Here is a 23,810-nt window from a genome sequence, read left to right as displayed (position 1 = left end):
ACAGTCCTCAGATTTGTGAATTTTATGCTGTATTTAGTCTGGATTTGATATAACAGGGTTTACAAGTAAATAATCAATTAAGTTGAATTAAGTATCTCCCATCTGCATTGAAGTAAGTGGCTGGCATCAGACTGTTTTCAGGATTTTAACAAAGAAAGGCAGAAAGCTAGAAATGAAATGAACAGAAGGGAAGTAAAGGCTATGGGATTACATGTGGCTATTAATACTGCTACCTCAAAATGAAGTACTCTAGTTGTGATTTACAAGTAGCAAACACCTTTTGAAAGATGTAGTCATTTCAACAGGTTAGACTTGATGAACCCACAAATTATCCCTGCATTAAAGGGACCAGCCTGAATGTAAAATGTAGTTTGGGGAGTTGGAGGATAAGACAGCAACTGGCACAGCAAAGCACATTAAAACAATGTGAAGTATGATTAATTATGGGTAGAGGCAGTCTGAATCTGCAGATAACAGAATTCCTCGGAAATCGCAGAATTTGCAGGCTTCCTGCAGAATTCACAGTCTTCCACAGATTTGCCATATTCTACAGCTACATCATCATAGTGATTATCATAAACAGACTGCTAAAGTGACCTGAAATATATAACTTAGTTTGACAGTTTTTAAAGATTTTACTGATATGACTGTTTATACTTGATTTGTGTTTTTATAAGGCATTAGTCACAAATACTAAACACATAGATACTCCGCAGATATCTACTTAAAATGTCTGCAGTTTTCTGCAGATTTGGACTGCCTCTAGTTCTGGGACAAGCATGGTATATGCACTGTGCGCAGTTATGCGATGTGGTACATCTGCAGATGTTTTGTGGCTGTCAATTAGCAGTACATCAGCAGAAATTGTGTTGTGGACCAAACTTCTGTTCCCTTTTTTAATTGTCTGTTTACATTAAGATGTAAAAAAAAACAAACCAAAACAAAACAAAACAAAACAAAAAAAAACATTCCATTGTGCTATAGCCTTTTTGACTTTGACCATGAAATTTGATTAGGACATTCTTTAGTTATTGAATGTAACACAACAATACTATGCAGTTTGATTTTATATACGCTTTATGCAAGCATCCCTGGGTACTTTACAATAAAAACAATAAAAAGGAAGCCAATAGTCTAGCAATCCAGCTCGAAACAGATGTCTTTAAAATTAATTTAAAAATGTTAACTGTGCCAGCATGGCTGATATGATTTGGAATAGAGTTCCAAAGGCAGGGAGGAGAACTACTAAAGGCCCTCTTGCCCTTCCTGATTGCAGCCGACTTCTAGAAGCATCGAGAAGGCCAGCATTTGCTGATCTCAGGGTATGATTAGGGGAATGGGGCACTAACAGTTCCTGCAGATATGAAGGCCGTAGACCAAGAAGCACCTCGTAAGTAGTAACAACATTTTTAAAATCAATCCTGAACAAGGAGCCAATGCAGTGTTTTTAGAACTGGGGACGTGTTGTGAATGCCGAGTGCAAGTCAGCACTAATGTGGGTGTTTAAACATATGAATCCGTGATCTGGGGGTATATACAGACGGTCCCTATGTTACATGTTTTTACATACATCTAGAGAATGACTTATTCAATTGTCATGAAACTTGGTTAGAACATTATTTAGCAGATTTTGACCGTAGCAAAATCTGGTGGTATATGTGCATGAAACAAGTAATGTGATCTACTTTTTCATCTTACTGATATTACATATATTCAACGTTATTTATTACATATATATAGTCACTAGGCTGCTTTAAATTGCTACTGTAGAAAAAAACCTACAGTAGCAGAACTGAAGGAAGCCATCTGCCTTGAGGTATCAAAGGGCCTCAATGGCAGTGCTGAGCTATCCGAAGATTATCCACAAGGTGAATAATAACGTTGTGAAGAAATCAATGTAAAGCATGCACGATGCCAGCTGCAGTGTGCCCAATGGCAGTGTGCAATCCCAGAATCTTGCTTCTCATTGTGTGGTGCCTCTAACAGACAGGTTCCATTGCCTTGTAGGGATTGGTTCCACGTAAGCATGTGATTTTATAACCACACTGTACAGGGGTTGGACGGAGGTAATTAAAAACACCTTGTAATCTGGACACACCTGGATATAGAAGCACCTGCCAACCGATCGTCCATTATCAGTCCTCCATCAAATTGTGTTTGATATGCCTTCCTACCCATGGTTACTAAAACTGACTTGCAAAAGGGAGATGCAGCTTTTATATATCTCTGTGTACATGTGCATGATTTAATTCGCATAACAAATAAATCAGTCACATGTGGGGCATCCTTTTTTAAAGTATAGTCTACATGTTTGAAGTGGTTTCCAATTTTTGTCCCATCTCTTCTACACATACACTACAGGGCATTCTTATTTAGTGCTCCCAGGACATCACACTCAAAATAAACACGTACAAGAAGTTGTTGTTTATGGTCCTTTTAATAGCTTTGGTGCAGATTTATGTATACATTATTCGATACTAATCAAGTGGATAAATACTTGGCAGCAGTATTAATGGCAGCTGATAAGAGATTAAATTACATGGTATTGATAACACAATGGGTTTTCTTTCAGTGGTGTGAGTCTACATCTTCTGTATCATAATTTGAAATTTACCTGTAAAGACAAAAAAAATATAATAACTATCAACTGGAACAATTTGCACCCCTCCTTCTTGTTTTCTGCAAACTGCTGGCATTTCTTTAATCTCCACCATTGTCCACTGCTGCTCGAGTAGCAGTACTTTAATAGTTTTGCTATAACAATATGGCAATGCAAAACAGTATGCATTTGCAGTGTCCCTGTTGTGTCCCGAAAGCCCGCTGCAGAGACAGCTGTGCAGGGAGACAGAAAAGGAGCCGGAGCAGCTGCCTGTTTCTTCTGTCTATGTCTGCTCAGGTTCACAACCAGCACGTGCTCCCTACACTGCAGCAGAGTGTCTCAAGTGAATGGACAGCAGACGTTTGGCAAATTCGAAGTGTGTAACTTGCTCCTCTAAAGAAGCAGTGTGTGCAGCAGTTTCAGATTAGTATTATTTATTTTGTTCAATGTATTGGGGAGTGCATGAGATTATTATCTTTTAAAATACTTCTTGTCAATAGACAGTGGCAATAACTTAACACAAACTAGTAGTCATTAAAACAGCATAAACTGTTACGGAGCACAACTATCTTGGTCCTTATTAATTTTCTGTAGATGTGTGTTTAATTTCCACATTTAATTTTCTCTTAGAATTGGTTGAAGACCATTTTGACCTTATTCACATTACCTTAATGATGTGCTCTCTTTGTTTTTTTAAAAAATTAATTCAATGGCAATCACATGGTTTCAATGTGTGTTTATTGTGTATAATTCGTGGATATGGTATTTTTCACTTTTGTGTAACAAGTATTAGGACCCTACTGTGCCGAAAAGGACATTTCGTGTTCCATGTTTCAGGTGGGTTCCTAATACCTGCTGCACAGGGACTGAATCTAGAGTGTGGTGAAAGGTTAAATGGACTTTACCAGATTCAAAGTGGAAATAAAGCCTGGAAAACTAAACTACTTATTTAATAAAAAATGCTCAATCACGTGAAAATGGGATTGTAAATTAAGTCACTAGCATTCTCGTGGTTTCAATGTTTGTTGATCAATGGCTACAACTTGAGCCCCTACACCTAAAGTTGCTATTGAGAGATATAAATTCGGTTGTCTGCATGGTCTGCCTTTTTTAAAGTAAAAAGTGTGCGGAAGGACATGTGTAGAATATATTTTGGAGTAAAACAGACCATGAAGTAGATTTCATGCATATATAAATAAACACTTACATGCAGGCATTGCTGAAACTTCTGCTGTCACGATACTCTTGACCCCGAGGTTTGACAGCCCGCCTCTCACCAGCCCACAGCTAAATGCTAAATACTGGTAAAGAGAGATGTATGGTAATTCCCAGTGGAAACACAGCACTTTTATCATTCTGGATATCTAATTAATGGGAAGTTACAACTGTGGACTGTGATTCAAGGTATCCTAGTTTTAAATCTCAGCTCATTTATTAAACTATTAATTTAATGGTACATTAATTATATTAACATCTTGCTTCCTTGTTTTCGGGTATTAAACATGGCTAAACTGGGCAGTTTGTTTTATGCACCATCTTTTCTTTTTTTTTTTTTTTAATCTGCAACTGAATACTCTGACCTGCCAAGAGCTGAATTTAGATATGATCACACATGATAGGATCTACTATATATGAAAAGGCTGCATTCTGTGTGTTTATCTTGATGCCTAATGCCAGTGTGATAAAAAGATAAAAACCATAAACTAATGACAAACCTCTTAGGTCAGTAAATAGATTCTTCAAGCAAACACATTGTATAACAGATTTTTGCAAGAGTTATAAAACAAAGATCCAAAATCACTCACATTTCTTTGGGGAAAATAAAAATTGTAGCTCCAATGGTCTCCAACCTGACAGAAGAACCTCCAGGCAACACCCCTATATTTTTCAATGATGTGAATACTCACAAAGGGCTTATCCTTCTACCCTGGTAACCTAACCCTCATCAACTAAAACTGGAATAGCCCTACACACTATAAAGAGAACAAAGGAAAATAAGTAACTACTTTAAAAGAAGGAAGGGTTTTTTGCCTAAGGACCTAAAATTGTATCCAAATAAAACAAAAATCAAATATAAAGCCTGCAATATATCTAAAGCTCCAGCTAAACAGATCCAGTGGGTCACATGGTCTGGTTGCAGCTAACGCACTGGAAGGAGTTTGGTACCTGGATGCAGCAGCAACTTGTCTTTGAAACATCTGAATATTCTATATTTAACGCATAAAATATATAATATTTTTTGTTTTACAATTTCATACATCCCATATTTAGTTTTAACTTTAAAATGCGTTACATGCAGATTATTTGCACACACAAACAAACTATATCAATTCGTTTCTCTAGTGTAATATTTATGTCATTACAAAGTTGTATATATCTTTAGTTTTATTTTGTTTCCTAGAGCAAGCCATTACAATCTAAGCCTTCTATGACACCATCCTGCATAGTACATTCAAGTCTGCTATAAACCCATTGCTTCAGCTGGGTTTAGACTTAGGACTATAATAAAACTCGATACAGCAAATGACTGTCTCTTCTACTCTGACGTAAAGGAAGCCTTACAAACTTCATTTTTGTTGTTACTTTCCGCTCACCTTAGGTGCATGTTCTAAATACTGCTTCCCTCCAGACATCTGTGCCAACAGTCTGAACTTGTTATCCTGAAGCACATAAATACCCTACAGAATTAAAAGAAAGAATATACCATTTTTGTTATTATTTCTCTTTACATATTATAAAGATTATACAGAAACCAGGCACTGTTTATAGCACTGATTTATATATTGTATGCATGATTTCACCACTGTTGGTAATAACAAAGCACATGTTACTTTGACTAGCTCTTTTGATTGCCAGGGCATTTTATAGCACCAGGAAATCTCTCTAAATTGCACAAAGTTATTCTTGGATTAGCCCTGAAATAGGGTGATTCCTGGTACTGTATAATAATACAACTGCCATGGCTTATCCTAGCAGGATAAACTAAAATCAAATCAGTCGCCAGTCACGCTGACAAACCATTCAGCTTTTAAGTGTTGTTACAAATGCAGTACTTTATCATTTCAGATCAATTTAGTAGAAAATGAAATTCACCCATTCAAGGAACAGTCACCTGATGGTTTGTCCTTAAGTTATCAATTTGCTTTTTAAAAACACTGGTCCAGAAGTCTTTACAGATGAACTTCATTACATCCAACTCATCTTTGAAACGCGCTGTGTCTTTAGTGAACCTTAAGAAAAACACATGAAGAAAGAGTTTAGTTACAGCTTTTTTCTTGAAAATCAGATCTTCATAAATAGGACATGAGTGAAAGTATTTTTGATTAATTAAAGTTTGGCATTTATAAAACTAGTTAGTTAGTTTTAGTTAGTTTAGCTAGTTAGTTTTAACATCAGGAGTGTTTTGTGAAAACCAAAAACGTATTTAAATAAAAAAAAAAATTAAAAAAGTTTGTGAAGAGTCCAGCATCTCAAATGTCATTAAGTTGTAGAGATAGGATCTACCCTATAATAGTATAACCGTTTGGCCACTTATGGGTCACTACAGGTCACTATCTTAGTACTTTTTCTTTGTGTGTACAGTATTGCACTGTAGGTGAAAGGATAATTGCTGTAACCAATTATTCAGTTTGACGCCTGAGAGGTCCTCTTGAAATAACTCTGTTAAGCTGATGCATCAGGATGAACTCTCTCCAATGAAAACTCTGTATTTAAACCACCTACCTTTCTATTAATCCTTGTCCAACTCTGAAACCCATGTTTTCCAATCTGGTAATACACCTTCCATTCTCCTGCAAGATACACAAATTGAGTGTGCAAGCATGCATGCAAATTTTTTTAGCAGTCATTTTAACGTTCCAGCCACTAGAAATGCTTAGAACGAACAGCCCACCCCTTCAACTCTCTGATTGGTTAAATGTAATGTCAAGACGTAACACGACATGGTATGGTTCGAAGGTTTTTTGTTTGTTTGTTTGTTTGTTTTTTCTTCAACCAGTGCGTGCAAGTGATCTAGTCTGCTAGCCGCGGAAACCTTTATCGTTCGTAAAGGCACAGCAGCATCCGCAAGACTGACTGAACTGGGTTGTTCAGCTAGGCGGCGACAGTCAGTTAGCCTGTTAGCCCGTCCAGCTGAAACAGCCTGGGGAGAACCCTGTAAACGGTCCACTATTCACATATGTGCAAATGATTTTAACGCGCAACCCATCTCTCAGGAGAACGGTACCCCAATTTGATATGCATTTTCTGTAAAGAAGAACGACTGTAGCCGGGGCATATATTGCACCCTGCAAAAACAATAATCACTAGTAGCTGCAGTGTCTGAGAATGACAACTTTCCACAGTTTTTCTTTCTGTGCAGGCTTTGTTGACAGGCCAGGAATGTCCACACATGCTGCTACCTCACTCTCCTGTTTCTCCCTGCAGCAGTAGGATTTATAATTAAGATAAATAAGCATTGTTGTTACTATTAGTATAGTCATATTTAAAAACGATCTTACCAGATAACAACCACTACAAATATATGAAAAAAAAAAAGTATTTTGTGTTTAAAATGTTTTGAACGACAGAATCGCGCATATCTTACCATTTCCCCCTGTTCAGCTGACCTGTACACATATTGTATCAGTTCGTTATGAAGGAACTGAAAGAGAGCTTCATCCGCCATCCTGTTCCAAACCTCGCGTTTCTCAGCTAAAATGAGTTAGGAATGTTTTATAGCAATAAAGATCAAATGTAAAATTACAAAATACATTTAAACGTCCGCTTTCTCTGGTGACGGGATACAGTGCAGTATCGCAGTACTGTATATACAGAGAACCACATATATTGTCTAAAATAAAACAGTTCGTGTTACGTGCATCTATTAAAATCGATTTTGATATATTTAATTAAAATAAAATTGACCGACTCTTAAAATAAATAAAAAAAAAAACAACAAAAACAAACAAAAAAATAACCTTCTATACGATGACAACTAATCAGATACAAAAAATACTGCTATGGTATACACAGACTATGCTTACATGCCAACCCTGTAAGATTATGTCATGATAATACTGTACACCACGGGGTCCTTGAGTTTCGTGTGACAGCTGTCTTCAACTATGCCTGGTGAATGTTTTAATTGATATGTACTGCAGGATTAAAAGTAATATAAGGTCAAATATATAATGCATGTTTTAAATGTGAAATAGTTACAATTTAACTATCCACCGCACATACAGTAAGTATTAGATTCCTGAATATTGTGGGCTTACATGGTTACTATGAATCATAATTTGCATTGTAATTGTGTTGTTTCCATGCTGTGCAGTACAGAAATGTACTGTTCTTAACTGGTTTTCTGTGGTGTTCAGCGTGTTGTACCACATGTATTATCTGGGGATTACCATGCTTGACATTGCTTACCAAGTGCAAAGATTGTTAGGGATTGTTAGACATAAATGTCTAGCAAAGCCAAGGTTGACAGTTTCATTCATTTTGTTATAGTGTATTCCAGCAGTCACCACCGGTGTATAGTGGTCAGAGCTGCTACACTTCCGTCGTGAGCAAGAAAAAAAACTGTATAATGCGCTACAATGTAACACAACGGACGGGGTTAAAGTGTTAATAGCATGTTGTTTTAATAGCTGATACCGATATAACTAAGTTTTCTTTACTGTTTACTGTCCAGTTTTAGTGACAGCAGAAGACTGGAAAGATGATATCAAGAAAAGAAAAAGCAATTGATGATAATAATAATAATAATAATAATAATAATAATAATAATAATAATAATAATAATAATAAACCCCATAACATAGTATAAAGAAAAAACTCTCAAACAGATTGGACGAGCATGTGAAAAAAGGCGATAATACTCCTTCGTCACGTGGTTGGGGAATCTCAGTATGTTCATTTCAGGAAGTAGTTGGTGTGTGAGTGTTTCGGTTTCATCTGTTTTTGTTCCCAAACAAAGTATTGAGTGACCGCGCGGAGGCCGGTGAAAAACAGACAGAGAAGGTGGGTTTAAACCCCAAAAATGCCCTTTCCGTACCCCGATATCAGGTTAAAGTGATACCGAGGTTTTGACAGAATGGGCCCTGGTTAGAACTTTCTAGTAAACCGGCATAGAGAGAGAGCCGCTGTGTCTGGCAGGGACAGAAGAGAGAGAGGCCCGCTGCCTGCTCCCGAAGCATCGGTCTGGAATAAACGGGACTCATCGGCTACCGGCAAACGGGAACCGTGGCTTTCTTATTTTAAACTCTGTGAGTTGTGGCAACTTAATTTTCATTTTATTGTAAGATTTATATTTCTACAAAATAATATAAATGTGCCGACTAACAACATTAACATTTGTCCAGCCACATTTGTTTATCCATGACACTGAGTAGTTCTCTGCGGTTAAACTATATTAAACAAAGTTGTATCACAAAAAATAAGCAAACATTAATTGTAAAGAAAAAGCGAATTGTCTTTTTCGATATTGTTTATATAAGAAACGTTTCCACTCACTGTTTTTTTTTCTTTTTTTTTTTAGGTATATTTTGAACATGTGCAACCTGTGGTAGTTTCGATGCTGCTGTAGCATATACTGAATCCTGACTTGACAGGTGAAATAAATTCAGCCTTTTCGACTATCATATACCACGTTTAGTAGAACAAGTTGCATAAATGAACTCAAAAAACACTGATCGAGTGGAACGTTTTTTTGAATACCTCAATTTTGAAAACAATTCACGCTTTTGTTTTTTTGTATTCCATTTTTTAAAGCAATGCATCGTAGTCTCATCAGCATAGAATAAGTATTTCAATTTGTCAATGTACATGTCGAGTTTATGTGATAAAAACACACAGTGGTGATCATGTATATAATGTCAGGCCGCAGATAGTCTTGAAAACACATACAGCTCTGGGTTTCACGTCACAGATTATGGAAAGCCAGTTAAAGGAGATATGCACGAGCCATACTCTAATACAGTGCAGTACAGCTGGAAATGTACTGACATTGCAGAATTGTGACGTCCAATTAGCAATCATTGTTTGACAGCCTTTGACGTTTGATTAAAAAATGTCAAATTATACTGTACATCTGGTTTCCTCTATGTCTCCGGGATGTTGTTATTATTAATTGGTCATTTAGCAGAGGCTTGTAACCAAAGCGACTTCCAGAGACTAGGGATGAACCGTGCATCAGTAACTGCTACAGTCACTTACAATAGGTTCTCAGTTTTACATCTTGTCTGAAGGAGGAAGCACAAGGAGGTTAAGTTATTAACTCAGGGTCACACACAGTCAGTGGTTGAATGGGGATTAGAACCATGCACCTCCTGGTTTTAAGTCCTTTTCTTTAACCATGGGACCACCAGGCCTTTGGTGTTACATGCATTACATAATATTGCAGTGCGTGCTAGAGCCCCTTTCACAGTGGCACACCTACCTGGGTCACAATCCTGCATAGTATGAAACCACTTACCTGGGTCGTACTCGGGTTGACCCGGTCTCACTGACCCACCTCAAGATGTGGAGCTACACGCTTTGACCCAGGTTGAGCGAGACAAAATGCCTGACTGCCGACGAAATAACAAACAGCCACGTCTGCGTGAATGTTTCACTTTTGCAAGGAGCATTTCTGTTTATTCTGTTTAGCCGTATTTTTGTTGCTTGAAACACACCATGAGCCAGATTGCAGCAGGGATGAAGAAACATTTGCTCTAATCAACATTTGGGCCGACAGTTCAATCCAGAAAAGATTGGATGGAAGCATCTGTAACCAGCTGTTTCCGGGGCATTGATACACATATTGTTTACTTGCGTCTGCCACCCAGGTCAACCCTGCTTTATCACAAGCAGTGTGAAGTCGCGTACCCAGCTTGCATGACACTGGGTCTTGCCAGGGTAGGTTCTGAACCGGGCTGGTCATGCCAGTGTGAAAGGGGCTTATGTCACATTTAAGCATTTACATACAGGACCTTAAAATAGTTTGCTCTTTTTTAGGTAGCTGTAGGGTAATGGCCGGTTTTAACTGTCCACTTAATCTCAAACTTGAAGACCATGGTTGAAAACCCGCTGTCATATAACATTAACCTAAAAAAAACCTCTCTGATAAGGTATCTACTACATAAATCATTTTTCCATGGGATGATTGCCCTTGGAAACAAACAAAATCAAACATTTAGATAAGAATGGTGTGGGGCAAGACCACCCTTTATACAAAATAACGAAAGAACAAAAAAAATGTTTTTATGCAATTTGAAACATTATTTTGGTTGGAATTTGGTTTAATAAATAAATAAATAAATAAAAAATTCTACTTAATAAAGTTAAGCGGTTTGCTGGTATGGAAGTGATGTTTTCTGTTACAGGTTTATTGTTTTCGAAAACTGCCCTGTTAAATGACCCCTACTTTGTGCCAGCTTGGATGAACTGGATGTGGCTCCAATGTTGCTTTGGTTTGTTGCCATTTTATAATTGTATCCCTGTCCCCCTTTTTGTTCAGGCCCTTCATTCCTTGTGGGAGAGTTCTGCTATTCAAAGTCGCCAAAATAGCCGTGTCAGGTAGAAAGCGACAAACCTCTGACCCAGACGCGATCAGCGGTTGCAGCGGACAGTCCGTGACCACCAAGCGGCTCAAGATGGCCAGCACCGCTGAGGCTGGGGGGCGCAGAAGACGTGGCCTGGAGGACACTTCAAGCGAAAAGAAGCAGAAAGACAAGGCAAACCAGGAGAGCAAAGATGCAAAGCGAGCTGCCAGCAGAGAGGCAAGAAAAGGTATGAAACCCAACAAGACAGTTTATTTTACTACAGAACTGATTCTCTGGGTTCTCTCCTGGGGTATAGTATTGACCAGATAATTCACAGGTATCCTGGTGTGTTGCTTTTGGATATGGAGCAACGTGCAATATGTCATATGCTTTTAACGTGGTTTACATTGTGTTTTGGTTAAATAATAGTTTCCTGCTGCTGTTTGTATAACTGTTGAAGTAAACAACTGTAGATGCTTATTTCAAGCACCCCCACCCCATTATAAAGAGAGAGAACTAAGGGCTGTTGCATGTTGCGTTTGTCTTTTTTATTTGTTAGCATTAATAACTTTTTAGCCTTGTAGATAGAAATAAAGGTGTACAACTGGTACATGTGTACTGGTGCTGATATAATAGTTTGTGTTTGGAAAAATGTACTATATTAGCTAGGTAAACAAGAATAATAAAAAAACAACACATTACAGGTTGCTGCTTATAAAATGGCCCTGAGAAACACACAAGCAAGACTGGTGCTGCCCAAGTACTGTATTTATTATTCAGTACAAACAATAGCATTAACTCAACAGTTTGAAATAGTGTTTATTATTTAATGCAAACAGCTTTGAGTTTGTGGTTTTTAACGTGAAAGTTGCAAATCCGGATTAACTGGTATGTAATTAAACTGGGCGTCATAAAATTAATTTGTTGCCTTACTTTTCCTCAGTTCTTAAGCATATATTTTTAAAAATATGTATTGCAAGAAAAAGTTATTTTTATTTTGCAAGATCCCAGAAGCTTTGCATTTTGGCTTGCCTTCCCAGTAACCAACCACTGTTACCTGACATGTCTTCATCATTTAACCACATTTTGTTATGCAAGCTCTTGAAATAGAGGTCAAATGAAATAGAGGTCAAATAGATGCATTTTCTTCACCAATAGCTTTGAAAAAATACTATTCACAAAATAAAATACATTGTTTACCATAATATGCACAGTATTTATATGAAATGTGAGACCTATCAAGTTATGGCTATAGATTTACTGGAATTATTTTGTTAACATTGTGTACTTAAGTTTCATATTATTTACTGTTAGTTGTTAGTTCTATCATGTTTCTATAGTTTACTCGCTTGATCCTTTGTTTTAAACTTGGGATCTTCTGGTTTAGGAAAGACAGCACTCTAGAGAAGACTTATAATACAAAGTATCCTGCCACATGGCTTGAAATCTCGGAGGTCCTCAGATAACATCAAACACTCTGTCACTTCCAGTCAACTAGTTAAATAGTTTAGTTGATTGGCTGGGTTCACAGACCCCGACTAGCACTGATCTTTGACTACCTAATGTTAACTTAGGTGAAATCAACGTTTTGATGTCTTATTTTGAAAAATAAATACAAATCGTTACACACACATTCCTTGATTTTAATATTTTCTTGAAATCTGTGTAGATCTGAAAGAGTTGCAAGAAAAATATCCTTAAGAAAAGGGTGGGGAGGGGGGGAAGGTTACCTTGCCCTTTAAATTATCCTCTGATGCCTCTGCTTGAAGCAAAGAAATAGGGTGAAGTTGCAGTACATTTATGTACATAAAGTTTCCCAAAGGTGGATCGGATATTTTCTTTTGTCCTAGTCTTTATGTCTCTCTGATACCCATTTTCTGCCTTCTACCTATTAAAAAAACTGATACAGTCTGCAGTCAAAACAAAGAAATCGTACAGTTAGAATGGTGCAATATGATAGATTTGTTTTGCATATTTTTTTTTTAAATATGAATTGAGAGTGGTGTGTAGGTTATTGTAGAGTAGTATTAGGTTATTCTGGTGGATATTTTTAAAAGGACATCTGCGCTGGTCACTATTCTAATAAGTCCCTATTTGGTATTGCTTGACTACAACCACCCTTTGCGGATAACTCAAAACATGATTTTACTCCGACAATTGTTTTGTAACTTAAATAAGCTGCCTTATTTACCTTTCTTGGTTGTTAGAGCTACCTCACTCTCAGGATTTATCAGAGGAATTAAGTGAGGATACAGATATTGATGGTAAGTTATAAGACAGAGTGCAGTTTTTGCATGGATTGGTGTTTCTAGTGCACTTTTGATGGTGTGGACTTCAATTCTTCACATGCATATTCTTGGGTAGATTTGCACTAAACTCAAGCTGTGTGTGTTTTTATTTTTTTTCAATTGCTGTGGAGAATACTAGCCGCATACTAAGTGTATCTAATAGAAATAATTGAAGGATTGCTTATTCAACATAATGAGCAATCGGCTTATTTACACACCGATAGAGAGAAAACACCCAAGTGAAGATGATCCAGCATCGAAGGTGAATGAACAAATTAGAAAATGCAGTCTTAATTGTGGAGTGGCCCTTAGTGCATAAGGTTTTACTATAATACTAAACTTGGAGGCTAAGCAACATCTGTAAATGAAAAAAGGGCATCACTATCTTATTTTTGATTTTGTTTTTAATTTGTTTCTATGTCTGGTATCCTTTGTTCTGTTCCACCTTGCTGTTCGGCATGGGGCAGCTGGTCTGAGCCAGCCAATGCCTGTGCATCAGTGTTTTGTATTGCGAGTACGCTTTCAAGATTGCAGATACTATGCCCTGCTGGAGAGGCCCCAGAATGTCACACTTCATAAAGTTTTATACAGTACTGTGCAAAAGTTTTAGGCAGGTGTGAAAAAATGCTGTAAAGTAAGAATGCTTTCAAAAATAGACATGTTAATAGATTATATTTATCAATTAACTAAATGCAAAGTGAGTGAACAGAAGAAAAATCTGAATCAAATCCATATTTGGTGTGACCACCCTTTGCCTTCAAAACAGCATCAATTCTTCTAGGTACACTTGCACAAAGTCAGGGATTTTGTAGGCATATAGTCAGGTGTACGATTAAACAATTATACCAAACAGGTGCTAATGATAATCAATTCAATATGTAGGTTGAAACATAATCATTAACTGAAACAGAAACAGCTGTGTAGGAGGAATAAAACTGGATGAGGAACAGCCAAACTCGGCTAACAAGGTGAGGTTGCTGAAGACAGTTTACTGTCAAAAGTCATACACCATGGCAAGACTGAGCACAGCAACAAGACACAAGGTAGTTATACTGCATCAGCAAGGTCTCTCCCAGGCAGAAATTTCAAGGCAGACAGGGATTTCCAGGTGTGCTGTCCAAGCTCTTTTGAAGAAGCACAAAGAAACGGGCAACGTTGAGGACCGTAGACGCAGTGGTCGGCCAAGGAAACTTACTGCAGCAGATGAGACACATCTTGCTTACTTCCCTTTGCAATCGGAAGATGTCCAGCAGTGCCATCAGCTCAGAATTGGCAGAAAACAGTGGGACCCTGGTACACCCATCTACTGTCCGGAGAAGTCTGGTCAGAAGTGGCCTTCATGGAAGACTCACGGCCAAAAAGCCATGCCTCCGACGTGGAAACAAGGCCAAGCGACTCAACTGTGCACAAAAACACAGGATCTGGGGTGCAGAAAAATGGCAGCAGGTGCTCTGGACTGATGAGTCAAAATTTGAAATATTTGGCTGTAGCAGAAGGCAGTTTGTTCGCCGAAGGGTTGGACAGTGGTACACGAATGAGTGTCTGCAGGCAACAGTGAAGCATGGTGGAGGTTCCTTGCAAGTTTGAGGCTGCATTTCTGCAAATGGAGTTGGGGATTTGGTCAGAATTAGTTGTCTCCTCAATGCTGAGAAGTACAGGCAGATACTTATCCATCATGCAATACCATCAGGGAGGCATGTGATTGGCCCCAAATTTATTCTGCAGCATGACAACGACCTCAAACATACAGTGAAAGTCATTAAGAACTATCTTTAGCATAAAGAAGAACAAGGAGTCCTGGAAGTGATGGTACGGCCCCCACAGAGCCCTGATCTCAACATCGAGTTTGTCTGGGATTACATGAAGAGAGAGAAGCAACTGAGGCTGCCTAAATCCACAGAAGAACTGGTTAGTTCTCCAAGATGTTTGGGCCAACCTATCTGCCGAGTTCCTTCAAAAACCGTGTGCAAGTGTACCTAGAAGAATTGATGCTGTTTTGAAGGCAAAGGGTGGTCACACCAAATATGGATTTGATTTAGATCTTTCTTCCGTTCACTCACTTTGCATTTTGTTAATTGATAAATATAATCTATTAACATGTGTCTTTTTGAAAGCATTCTTACTTTAAAGCATTTTTTCACACCCTCCTAAAACTTTTGCACAGTACTGTATATAAATAGAGAACCCCTCTCCAGTTGTAATAAAATGTGGTTACATTATTGTTTACTGGAAGAAGTGGAGGTTTGTCACACTTACTTTTTGCATGTACTGTATATACGATCAGTTTTGTTCATGGTAATTTACGTTTTCATGATAATGAATGCACTATTTTGTCAATAACTGGCAGGGAATTTATGTTACAAACAATTAACAACTGGTTCATTCTCCTGATCTCGAAGGTTTAAGGTAGGTTTCTGAATTCAGTGGGTTTTTTTTTTTGTTTGTTTTGGTCTCGGCTTCCAGTAACAATGTCCTGTGTATCTGTTAACTGCCTTTTGTTTGTTTTCTGAGTTAAGATTGCTGTGGAGAGATAACAGAATTGATTAAGGTACACTTCAGTCCTGTAGGTGGCAGCGGTAAGCCTCATATTATTGCTGGCAAAGCCAAATAAGTTGTATTTACTTTTAGGCCCTGTCCACACTACATAACTGATCTTGAACTGTACTCAAAAACATTCTAATGACTCCAGCTCAAACTCTAGCGTCCACAATGAAGTACGCATTTCATGTTTAGTCGGGCATAATACATACACACTCTAATACTATCAGTAGTTTGCTTACAGTTCCTAGCAGTGCAATGAACATTGCAAATTAATATGATAATATCCCACTATGCACTGTATTTTATTTTAAAATGTGTTATGCCCCATATTAACAGAGGTCCATATTTATAAGAAATAAAACCAGTGCAAACACACACACAAGTAGGGCTTGGAAGTTTTGGGGTTTTATTTTTAATCAGCTGACATATTTAGCTGATTCTATTTGATAATTAAACTCAGAAAAAGCTGTTAATTGCAAAACAATTTTTGTTTTTACCTTCATATCTTGCCTGAGCCTAATTATGGTCCCTTTTTAATTTGATTTCAGACAGAGTTGCTAAATTATATGAATTGTTCATCCTCAATCCTACTTTTAACTTGCATTTCATTTTTGCAGTTGGCTGGTTTAATGTTGTGCTTCTGTTGTTTTACGTACTAGTTTAACAGGGACGCTCTGGCAGATTATTTTTTAAGCATAAAAATGAATACCTAGTGCAGAGTGTACACTGACAGCAAGTCAGTTACCAATCAGAAGATTTTTTGCTAAGCAGTCAGCATCTTCAAGGGATTCTCATGAATAAGATTGCTCATCTGCATCTCAGCCATCTACTTCTGACTACAGTGACCGAAGCAGTTGCAAGTTGTAGTAATGCACAAAAAAGCAAACAAAAAATAATTTATTATAATTTTGAATGGGGGATGAAATACCCGTGGCTTATCGAGACGGGAAGATGTACTGTTTGTGAAAAGCTGCTGAGAAAAAAAAAAAAAACCCAAACAATCATATACACACGGATGTACAGTTTTTCAAGAATCTTCGCTTAAAAGATACGGCGATGCTATTGTTATTGGAATGCAGAAACTATTAAAACACACGTAGCTGAAGGCAACAAACAGTGCTTAGAATCCTGTCTCTGTCATGAGAGTGGTCTACTGTTTGTATTTATAAAACAAAGAAAATATTCTCTGTTTATATGTACAGTGCCTAGAAAAAGTTTGCGAACCCCAGTGGTAATTATGGAAATTCCATAGTTTTTCCATGATAGCCGCCTTTAATTAAAACCAGTCTTTTCTTAAATATCCAATAGGGTTTATATTAACCAATTCCATGTCTTCTGAAACAAAATTATGTATGAATTAGACAAACAATGTGTAATTAAGATTCAGGGTATGAAAAAAAGTGAACCCCTGGTTTTATCAGCTCAATTAAGGGAATAATTAGAATCAGGCATTTAAATAATTAGGTAGGTCTTCAGAGGTGAGTTTGGGAGGCCCCATCCTATATAAAGATCAGAAACTTTGTGAGTTTGGTCTTCACCATAAATGTGTGTGGAAACATGTCATGCCATGATCAAAAGAAATCTGAGGACCTCAGAAAAACAGTTATTGATGCTCATCAGTCTAGAAAGGGTTACAAAACCATTTCTAAGGATTTGGGGCTTCACCAATCCACTGTCAGACAGATACAAATGGAGAAAGTTCAAGACCACAGCCACTCTACCCAGGAGCGGTTGTCCTACCAAAATCTCAAAAGAACAAACCGGAAAATTATCAAGGAAGTCATAAAGAACCCCAGAGTAATATCCAAAGATCTGCAGGCCACTCTCACCTTGGCTAATATGAGTGTTCGTGACTCATCTATCAGAAAAAGACTGAACAAGAATGCTGAAGGATAAGCCAGGAGGAAACCACTGCTCTCTAAAAAGAACATTTCTGCCTGTCCTGAAGTTTGCCAAAGAGTCCATAGATGAACCACAAAACTTCTGGAACAATGTTCTCTGGACAGACGCGTCAAAGGTTGAACGTCTTGGCCTCAAAGAGAAATGTTATGTTTGGCGAAAACCAAACACTGCATTCGAACAGAAGAACCTCATCCCAGCCGTCAAGCATGGTGGTGGGAGTGTGATGGTTTGGGGCTGTTTTGCTGCCTCAGGACCTTGACGGCTTGCCATCATTCCGTGCGTTTACATGAGCATAAGAATTCTGATATTTTTTGGAAAAAGAAGTTTTCGGAAAACTAATTCCGATATCAAAAGTCATGGAAGCACAGTTTTCGGAAAATGTATCGGAATATTCCGAAAGTCAGTTAACAACATGTATGTCATGTAAACGCACTTTTGGGAAAACTTATTGAAATAGCATATAATAGCATTTTAGAAAACAGAAAATAATAATAATCTGTAGTCAGTCTGCATGCATCCATTTGTCTAGTTAGGGATAAAGTCATTTGTTAAAGTCTGTATGTATTTGTTAATAGCCCATAGTGAAGCAGCAAATGTTTTCCAGTTTTAAAATGATGTCTGCAAAAGAAACTGGTTTGAACAGGATGAGCTGTTGGAAAGGCTGATTGCACATTGTGGGGAATCTGAATAGAGGTATAGGATAGTAATCTTTTGAATTTAAGACCTGACACTTTGAAAAAGTACTGGAGTTATTGGATTGGTCTCCGTTCTGTTGCAGAAATGTCCGGTCTTCAAATCATACTTAGGCTACTACAGTACTTTGCATGTGAAAATATCCTGCGTTTCTTGAAAATGTATACAGTTGAATTCTAATTAGATTTTCTATCGTTTGTCATGTAATTTTTTTAAGATTGTTTTCCGAAAACATTAGTTTTCATAAAACACTTTGTCATGTAAACGTACTGATTGACACAACCATGAAATCTGCATTGTACCAGAAGATTCTAGAAGAGAATGTTAGGCCATCCGTCCATGAGCTGAAGCTGAACCGAAAGTGGGTCATGCAGCAAGACAATGATCCTAAACATACAAGCAGATCTACAAAAGAATGGCTGTAGAAGAAGAAATTCTGTGTTTTAGAATGGCTTAGTCAAAGACCGGACCTAAACCCTGTTGAAATGTTGTGGCAGGACCTGAAGCGGGCTGACTATGCAAGGAAGCCCTCAAATGTCACATAGTTGAAGCTGTTCTGTAAGGAGGAATGGGCCAAAATTCCTCAAAATCGATGTGAGAGACAGACCAACAGTTACAGGAAACGCTTAGTTGAAGTCTTTGCTGTTCAAGGTGGTGCCAGAAGTTACTGAATGTAAAGGTTCACATACTTTTTCACACATGGACTATTGAATGTTGAATCATTTGTAGATAAATTAAATGTTGAAAGTGTCATGTTTTTGTGTCATTTGTTTAATCAGGTTATCTATCTATTATTAGGACTTAGGTTAAGATCTAATAACATTTTAGGTTTGAAATAAGTGAAAATCCTAAGGGGTTTACAAACTTTCTTGGCACTCTATACTCTATACTATACACATGCAGATTTTTTAAACTACAGTATGCTGTGGAGTTTAAACGTTCATAAAAATGTACCAAAATGCACATACCTGGTGTTTATTAGCCTTTGTGTTAAAATGTACATTTGATCGATGGGATGCAACATTTTGGGCATGTGCATTTCAGAAATGCATGAAAAGAAAAGCTATTGCGACCTCTGCTGTAGAGACGGTTCACTTTGAGCAATTATTGGCACATTTGGCACACAGCTGTATTCTATGATTCTATAAGCTGTTGTGCAGCACAAAAAAATTGCCTCTTCACTGCCTGGTTGTTTTAACCTCATGAATGATACAGGTTAAGAACTTTTTCACACGCATTTTGTAACCCACTGGATTACAGATGTCATTTCTTACTGTCTGGTGTGGATTTTTTTTGGTTTACAAAAATTATAAATTTGTGAAATGTTGGTACCGATTTTGAGTTATAAATCTGTCCTTGTGCATAGTGCTACAGTAGACGTGTCCGGTGTGTGCGTGTTTAAATGCCTTCCTAATGGTTTTGCAGAATGCTGAGCTGTTGAAACACTAGCTGCTGTAGATTTCACTCCTGTGAAATTAGAATCAGAAGGGCTTTTTCAAGGGCACTGTGCTTTGGCTCATTAGGTTTTTAACATTTAATCACTGTATATTTTGTATTTCTGTGTTGAAACCATTTCCTTTTTGCTATTGTATTGTCACACCAATACACACTGCAGATCAAGCTAGTTTACACAGTGACCGTGGTACAAATGAGGAATAAACCATTACATTAGAGTATAAACCCATTTAACTAGCAGGAGTGACATTACTTCCATTGCAGCATTGGACACGAGTCTCTTCTGACATTTAGGTGAGAGTGTTGTTTTGTGTGACTGGAAGACTTTATAGTAAGGGTGAGTATATTGTCATTTTTGCTTTGGCTGATGTGTACAGTAAAGTTTCCAGTGCTTACTTCTACTGTCAAAAAAAACCCTTGTCAGACTAATTTAATACCTCCTGCTGGGGATGCATAACCCCAGCAACAAGAACAGTTGTGACGATACCTTTCTGTCCTGCAGGATTTGTCACACTTGCATGTCTAGAAAAGCGCTTCTAATCCCAATATGTGATGAAACTTGAATAGAATGTTCTTTAGCACAAGTTTTTTTAGAGATGATAAGACTCTAGTAGTATTGTAAGTGTGTCTGTCTATATGTGCATTTGTCACAGTTGCATTTACTGTTTCGTGATACTGATAACATTAAAAATCACATGGTGAAATCTGTGAAACCTAGGAGAAGGTATTACCTTTGATTAATGAATTTACAGCATGCATGGCTGAAGTATGAAGTTAGTCTCACATCAGCAGTAGCCTAAGGTTTTTTTTGTTTTTTATTATTCATTTGTTTCTGTAGGCAGGTTCTGTCATTTTAATGATCCTCTGCATTTTGTTGGTATAAAATGGACAAATTATATAGTGGTAGTCTTCAGGAAAATGTTTTTCCTTTCTTTTACATTTGGTTTCAAAGAGAATATGATAAAACGTTTTCTGCAGTTGGGAACACTAGAAATATACCTACCCAGGAGCAACTTGTTTATGACTGTCCGTGGTTCTGAAATGCACAACCATGACAGCTATGAGGGGAATGCTTTGAGTCCAGGGGATTTGTTTTCTCTATGATACGTTCTTAATGTGTCTTATCTAGTTTGTTCTCCTTCCAGATGTTTTTTTTGATTGGAAACAAAACTCCAATGAGATAATCGTGAAGCTCAGACCTGGAGATGGTGTTGCAAAGGTGGAAGACGTGGATGCTGCATTCACAGACACAGCCTGTCAGGTTCGGTTTCCAGGTAAGATGTTGAGCCCTGTCCATTAAAACCTGCAGCAGCACGGTAGCAAGTCATTCATTGAATTTCCAGAATATACTGTATGCAGGTTAATTTCCAAAAGACTGTCCACTTCAAAATATGGAGGTGAAGATTAGGATTGTTAATGTACTTTAATTTCTTTAAATGTTTAAACTTTAAGAATAAACTTGTCTAAACGTGAACATTCATATAGAAATTGCTGTAACATTTGTGTGAGACTACATGTGTATATTATTTGTGTATATTTGAAAATAAATGACCTTGCACTGTACACTTACTAATGTAGAAACACTTAAACCAACATCCATAATTGACTTGCATTTTTACAATGGTAAAATATTTTAGGCACAATTTTTTAAAGAGTTTAACAATTATTAAAATATTGAACTTTAAACTATTAACTTTAGTCGGTATTAGTGCTGCTGAAGGTTTCAGCCCCAACTGTGAAATAAGTTACCTTTGCACCTGAGAGAGGGTGGTTGTTTTCCATATTGAGAGAGTGCACCCTTGTGGTGTTGCAGTGTAAAATCTGGTGTTTGGTTCTAGATGGACGCCAGTGGAGCTGCAACTTCTTTGCAGAGATTGAGAGTTCCTGCAGCAAAGTTCAGTACAAAGAAAAAGGAAACGTGTTGCAGTTGGTTTTACAGAAGAAGATCCCCTTCAATCCTTGGCCCTCTATGATGGTACAGTAGGGCATTGTGCGGACTTGCTCTTGTAGTTTATTGACTTTTTATTTACTAATTTTCTTAGGATTATGAAAAGGCTTCTCTTCAGTATATTGCAATTCTCCCTGGTTATTTTACAATGTGATCATTTAAGAATGTTGTAAATTCACTATTGTGCTGTGTTGAAAGTAAATTGTAGCATTCTTTTTATTTATTTTTTTGTTAAATTGGTTAGCTACTATTGTCCTGAATTCATTTATACTATACGTTTGTCTTGGTCATGTAAAAGGCTTTACTTATTTTTTAGAATGGTCATGATAATGGAGATTAATATTTTCACAAAGCACAGAAAAAAATGCACCAATTTATTTAATTTTTTGTGAAATAGCACATTCGATATTTTGGTACAATATTGATTATGGCTGTGGGTCTGGTATACCTTCAAAGCTGGGTTGAGCTGTAACTTATTCAAAAATTGTTTTGGCAGGACAACAAGAATAAAGACCCTGTGATTTTACAGACAGAAAATGGAAAAAAGGGTTCTTTGAAGACTGAAAAAATGGATGAAAAAGAGAGTGCCCCTGTGCCATCAGAGCCGAAGGAACAGAAGAGGCCCAAAGACCGAGGAATGAAACGTGCAATAAAAACTAAACCATCACAAGTGTGTGAGCCAGGATCAAAGGTCACTGGGACTACAAAGACAGCTGTGAAAAACACAGAGGCACAAGCTGAGCCCATCACGAAGCGTGCAGTCTGCACAAAAGATTCTAAGGACCCTGAGAGAGACACCCCTGCAAAGATATTGGGGAATGGCAAAAACGAGAGTGCCCCTGAGGCTGGAAACTCAGCCCACTGCAACGGAAGGAGTAAATATAAGAGGAGCGGCAGAGAGTCTCTGGTGGAGAAAACCACTGAATGTAAACCTACAGAGGTAACAAGATTAGGTTCTTCATGTACATGTTGACGTGCAGATAGCTGGTGATGGCGACCTTAGTCTGCAGCATTACATCCCTGCAAATGGACACTAATATATATATATATATATATATATATATATATATATAAATCATTTGAAGCAAAAGTTTTGCTTTTGTGGATGAGGAAAAAGTTACAAAGTTATTCCAAAAATGCAAATTCAAAAGTATTAATACCCTTTGATGCTATGATGGTATTGTCTACAAGGTGCTAGAAATGTCAATATAATAATGCAGAACCTAATTCTAGGGAGGTCACGCTGATAGTCATCGCTGATAGTTACGTTTGGAGAAAGTCTGGTGAGGCGTACAAAGAAAAGAAACCATACCTACTGTCAAACATGGAGGTGGTAATATCTTTCAATGGGGCTGTTTTACCTCTTATGGCACAGCGAATTTAGTTCCAATACATGGTAAAATGGATTCCATAGCATACCAAAAGATATTGGTCAGTCATCTGAAACCCTCCACTACAGAACTTGGTTTAAAGCATGACAATGATCCAAAGCACACATCAAAATCTACTTCAGAATGGTTAAAGAAGAATAAAATCAAGGTTCTGGAATGGCCTTGTCAAAGTCCCAATCTAAATCTGATGGAGAATCTTTGGATGAGTTGAAAAGGCTGTGCACAAGAGAAGTCCTTGGAATTTGAATGAACTTGAACAATTTTGCGTTGAAGACCTGTCAAAAATCACCAAAGAATCATGCCAAAAGCTCATTGACAAATATCCTAATCGTTTAAAAGAGGTTATTATTGTGAAAAGGTGCCTCAACTAGCTGTTAATTTCATTTTCCTTGTCAGGATATAAGTACTTTTAAATTAGCATTTTTGGAGTTTTGCATAAAAGAAAATGGCTGAAATAAATAATTGTAGATTCTATTTCTTAAAACTTTT

At 37.4% G+C, this 23,810-nt stretch overlaps 2 protein-coding genes across 11 annotated transcripts in view; one reads left to right on the top strand and one right to left on the bottom strand.

Moving 5' to 3' along the window:
- Nucleotides 1-2,425: 2,425 nt before the first annotated feature.
- LOC121328435 (trafficking protein particle complex subunit 6B) lies at nt 2,426-7,702 on the bottom strand. 2 transcript variants are annotated; one of them, XM_041273086.1, is made up of 7 exons: nt 7,624-7,702; nt 7,185-7,291; nt 6,323-6,390; nt 5,712-5,829; nt 5,194-5,277; nt 3,807-3,900; nt 2,426-2,614 (listed from the first exon to the last, which is right to left on the bottom strand). In XM_041273086.1, exons 2-7 carry the CDS (start codon nt 7,263-7,265, stop codon nt 2,583-2,585), a joined length of 477 nt encoding a protein of 158 aa, XP_041129020.1. In that variant the 5' UTR covers nt 7,266-7,291; nt 7,624-7,702; the 3' UTR covers nt 2,426-2,582. The 2 variants fall into 2 exon arrangements, with proteins under 2 accessions (XP_041129020.1, XP_041129019.1); XM_041273085.1 differs by lacking the exon at nt 7,624-7,702 and having other exon boundaries at nt 7,185-7,617.
- An 801-nt stretch (nt 7,703-8,503) lies between these two features.
- LOC121328645 (ubiquitin carboxyl-terminal hydrolase 19-like) overlaps nt 8,504-23,810 on the top strand; it is a 45,843-nt gene continuing 30,536 nt past the window's right edge. For 5 of the 9 annotated variants that reach the window (XM_041273541.1, XM_041273543.1, XM_041273542.1 and 2 more), the window contains exons 1-7: nt 8,504-8,847; nt 9,120-9,192; nt 11,079-11,350; nt 13,311-13,367; nt 21,128-21,256; nt 21,821-21,957; nt 22,427-22,870. In XM_041273541.1, coding sequence (XP_041129475.1) covers nt 11,215-11,350; nt 13,311-13,367; nt 21,128-21,256; nt 21,821-21,957; nt 22,427-22,870 — 903 coding nt within the window. In that variant the 5' untranslated portion in view covers nt 8,504-8,847; nt 9,120-9,192; nt 11,079-11,214. The remainder of the gene's footprint in view (nt 8,848-9,119; nt 9,193-11,078; nt 11,351-13,310; nt 13,368-21,127; nt 21,257-21,820; nt 21,958-22,426; nt 22,871-23,810) is intronic. The other 4 variants (XM_041273545.1, XM_041273544.1, XM_041273540.1 and 1 more) reach the window with 2 other exon arrangements.

The sequence above is a fragment of the Polyodon spathula genome, chromosome 16 (assembly GCF_017654505.1).
Source record: "Polyodon spathula isolate WHYD16114869_AA chromosome 16, ASM1765450v1, whole genome shotgun sequence".
In the NCBI taxonomy this organism is placed as follows: Eukaryota; Metazoa; Chordata; class Actinopteri; order Acipenseriformes; family Polyodontidae; genus Polyodon; species Polyodon spathula.
Note: the sequence above shows the minus strand (reverse complement) of the source record. Positions and strands in the feature narration are given on the sequence as shown.